The sequence below is a fragment of the Hoplias malabaricus genome, chromosome Y, assembly GCF_029633855.1.
Source record: "Hoplias malabaricus isolate fHopMal1 chromosome Y, fHopMal1.hap1, whole genome shotgun sequence".
Classification (NCBI taxonomy): domain Eukaryota; kingdom Metazoa; phylum Chordata; class Actinopteri; order Characiformes; family Erythrinidae; genus Hoplias; species Hoplias malabaricus.
In genome coordinates, this window is record NC_089820.1 from 69459256 (window position 1) to 69462179 (window position 2924).

General features: G+C 43.0%; 1 protein-coding gene across 1 annotated transcript in view; it reads left to right on the forward strand.

The window, feature by feature from the left end:
- The window catches only part of LOC136678332 (adenylate cyclase type 8-like), a 59523-nt gene that overhangs the window by 22209 nt on the left and 34390 nt on the right, over positions 1–2924 (forward strand). The window contains 5 exon segments of the mRNA XM_066656353.1: positions 554–611; positions 614–714; positions 926–1082; positions 1084–1141; positions 1144–1196. Of these exon segments, the coding sequence (XP_066512450.1) occupies positions 554–611; positions 614–714; positions 926–1082; positions 1084–1141; positions 1144–1196 (427 nt within the window).

Genomic DNA, 2924 nt, shown 5'->3' on the forward strand with positions numbered 1-2924 from the left:
GAGACCTAAATAATGAGTGATAATTATGACTGAAGAGAAAGACAGCCCTGATTTGCTGCAGCCTAATCTCCTTGTGGAGAATGTTTCTGTAATTTCTTATACACCACGTCCAGAAATGTGTCAATACTCTCCTTATAATGAGTGAATTCAACTACTTTCAGCAGCACAAACTGTGGGCAGAGTGTATATAATCTGTGAGAATCAACATCACCACGCTCATGTCACCGCACTTAAAGAGATGGCCATAACGTCCCCCAGCACTGGGCTGTGGAGCATTGATCATTTGTTTCTTTAAAGTAAAGGAACTCTATTCATCACCTGGAGTTGGAGTGGGGTTAGAGATCCAAACTAATCATTCAGGATCAGCACCTGCCTCTCTGACATTTGTGGCTGAATGCCATCAAGTCATCACAGCAATGTTCAGGCGTTTAGTCTAAAATTTGCCAGAAGAGCAAACTCCTTAATAATGTTGATTTTGTTATGTGTTATATCTTCAACTGTGTGTGTGTGTGTGTGTGTGTGTGTGTGTGTGTGTGTGTGTGTGTTTATGCAGGTATGTGCGGTCCCGTACAAAGCACGATATCGATATGAGAATCGGGATCCACTCTGGCCTCAGTACTGTGTGGGAGTTCTGGGTCTGAGGAAGTGGCAGTTTGATGTCTGGTCCTGGGACGTCGACATTGCAAATAAACTTGAGTCTGGAGGCATACCTGGGTAACACACACACACACACACACACAACGCACACACACACAGAAAGAGAGAGAGAGAGAGAGAGAGAGAGAGAGAGAAGAGAGAGAGAGACATTTACATTTCATTTAAACCCGGGCTGTGTCCCAATCTCCTGTTGGACTATTCTATAAGAAATTCTGTTTTCATCTTTTTCTCTACTTCTAAATAATTCTCTCTGCGCTGCCCCCTGCAGGCGGATCCACATCTCAAAGGCAGCTCTGGACTGCCTGAACGGAGCTTATGAGGTGGAAGCAGGACATGGAAAAGACCGCAACGAGTTCCTGAGGAAGCATAACATCGAGACGTTTCTGATAAAGCAGCCGGAAGAGAGTCTGCTCGCCCTCCCTGAGGGACATCATGAAGGACGCCACCAACCAATCAGATCACAGAGCTTCTACCACCACCTTCACAGAGGAACGTGGAGCCCAGAGCTGCCCTTCCACAATATAGTAGGCAAGCAGAATGTGAGTAACACAATAAAACAATAACACACACACACACACACACACAGAGTTTTGGTCAAACACATCAGTTCCAGCAGGTGATTGTCTGATCAATGTGCTGAACCCCTCACATCGTGTGTAATATCGTTACTGTTTAAATGCATAATTCATTTCTGTGTTAAATTCTCACATTGTACCTCACTTTTGTCCTGTTTTTCTTTAAGCCTGTTGCGCCGTGTGGCGCATGTTGTGCCATGTTGCGCTGTGTGGCGCTGTGTTGTGTTATGTAAGTTATTACACACAGATGCATCCAAATACAAAACAAACCTTTTGTGGATTTGTCTTAGACCCATACACACACCTGCTCCTCCAGCGCTTATTCACAAATCAAAGGCATTAATCAAAGGTTTCTCTTTACTGCTTTAACCATCTCTCTGCTCTTCTGGGAGGACTTGGCTGTAGATGTTGTAACATTGCTGTGTGGATTTGATGGCATGCATCAGTGATGTCATGTGCTGAAACAGGATGACCTGTTTTCGATTTGGCTCAGAGAGCTTTGATGTTATTACTGTAGGCTGGACTGTCATGTGTGTGCATTTATATATATTTCTCTCTGTGTGTGTGTGTGTGTGTTGTGTGTGTGTGTGTGTGTGTGAATGCCCTTGAATCATAACCCTGATGCCCTGATGAAACATGTTGTGTTCTTGTCCACGTCTTTAAAAAAAACTTCTGAAGCAAGAAACTCAAGACTCAAAAAACACAAGGATTGTTCTTTCACTATCATTGTTCCCATTTCTGGAGGTTCTGGGAAGTGGATAACATGGTATAAACCAATAGAGATGGTGTAATGTGCAGTATGAATGCAGAAACTATGTTCTAGACATTTTGAAACATTATGTTATGTTACCAAACTGTTCTAGATACTGCAGGACTGTTCTAGATACTACAGTATTGTGGAAGTGTCACAGGGAGGAGATGCACTATGGATAGTTTGTGGATGATGTAGAACAAGAGAATCTAGACTATGTTCTAGAGTGTGTAGAGAAATACTATAGTAGGAACAAGAGTGTATGGAATAGTATTCTGTCTAGATTAGAAAGAAATTCTGTGTGTTCTAGATAATGCAGGACTGCCCTGTAGATGGTCCTAGATTTTCAGAGGATCAGAGTTGGAAACCTCTTGCTACATGTGTATGTACAAAGGATGTACAAAGAGGCATAATAGATGGTTCTAGACCTTGCATCGTGATGGAAAGAATGCTTTTAGACACTGCTGAACATTAGAGAGAAGTGGTACAAAATGGTTCTAGGCATATTAGAACAGTCACAGAGAAGATTCTAGACTCTGTATTGTGTATAAGGTCCTTGATGTTGGACAGAGGCAATACCGAAGGTTCTAGACGATGCCGGGTGGTGGTACAGAACGTCATTTGTATGTGAGCATGTGCTTATAATGTAGAAGAGTGATAGAGAAGGTCCTGGATGTCGTATAGACGGTTCTAGGGCTGCAGAACAGGTTTGGAAAAGGTTCTAGACCCTACAGAGTGGTGGCTGATAGTTGTCGATGCTGCTGATGATGAAAGGTTCTTGGTATGTCATCGACTGCTTGGGATACAGAACTCTGGGTTGGTGTGGGTGTGTTTTTCAGGCTGTTGCCATGGCAATGTCGTTAACATAAGGGAATGCAGTCTTTGATTAGTGCGGTGCTTTTGTTGTTTTTGTCGCACAGTCAGAATCTGATAGAGTGTGT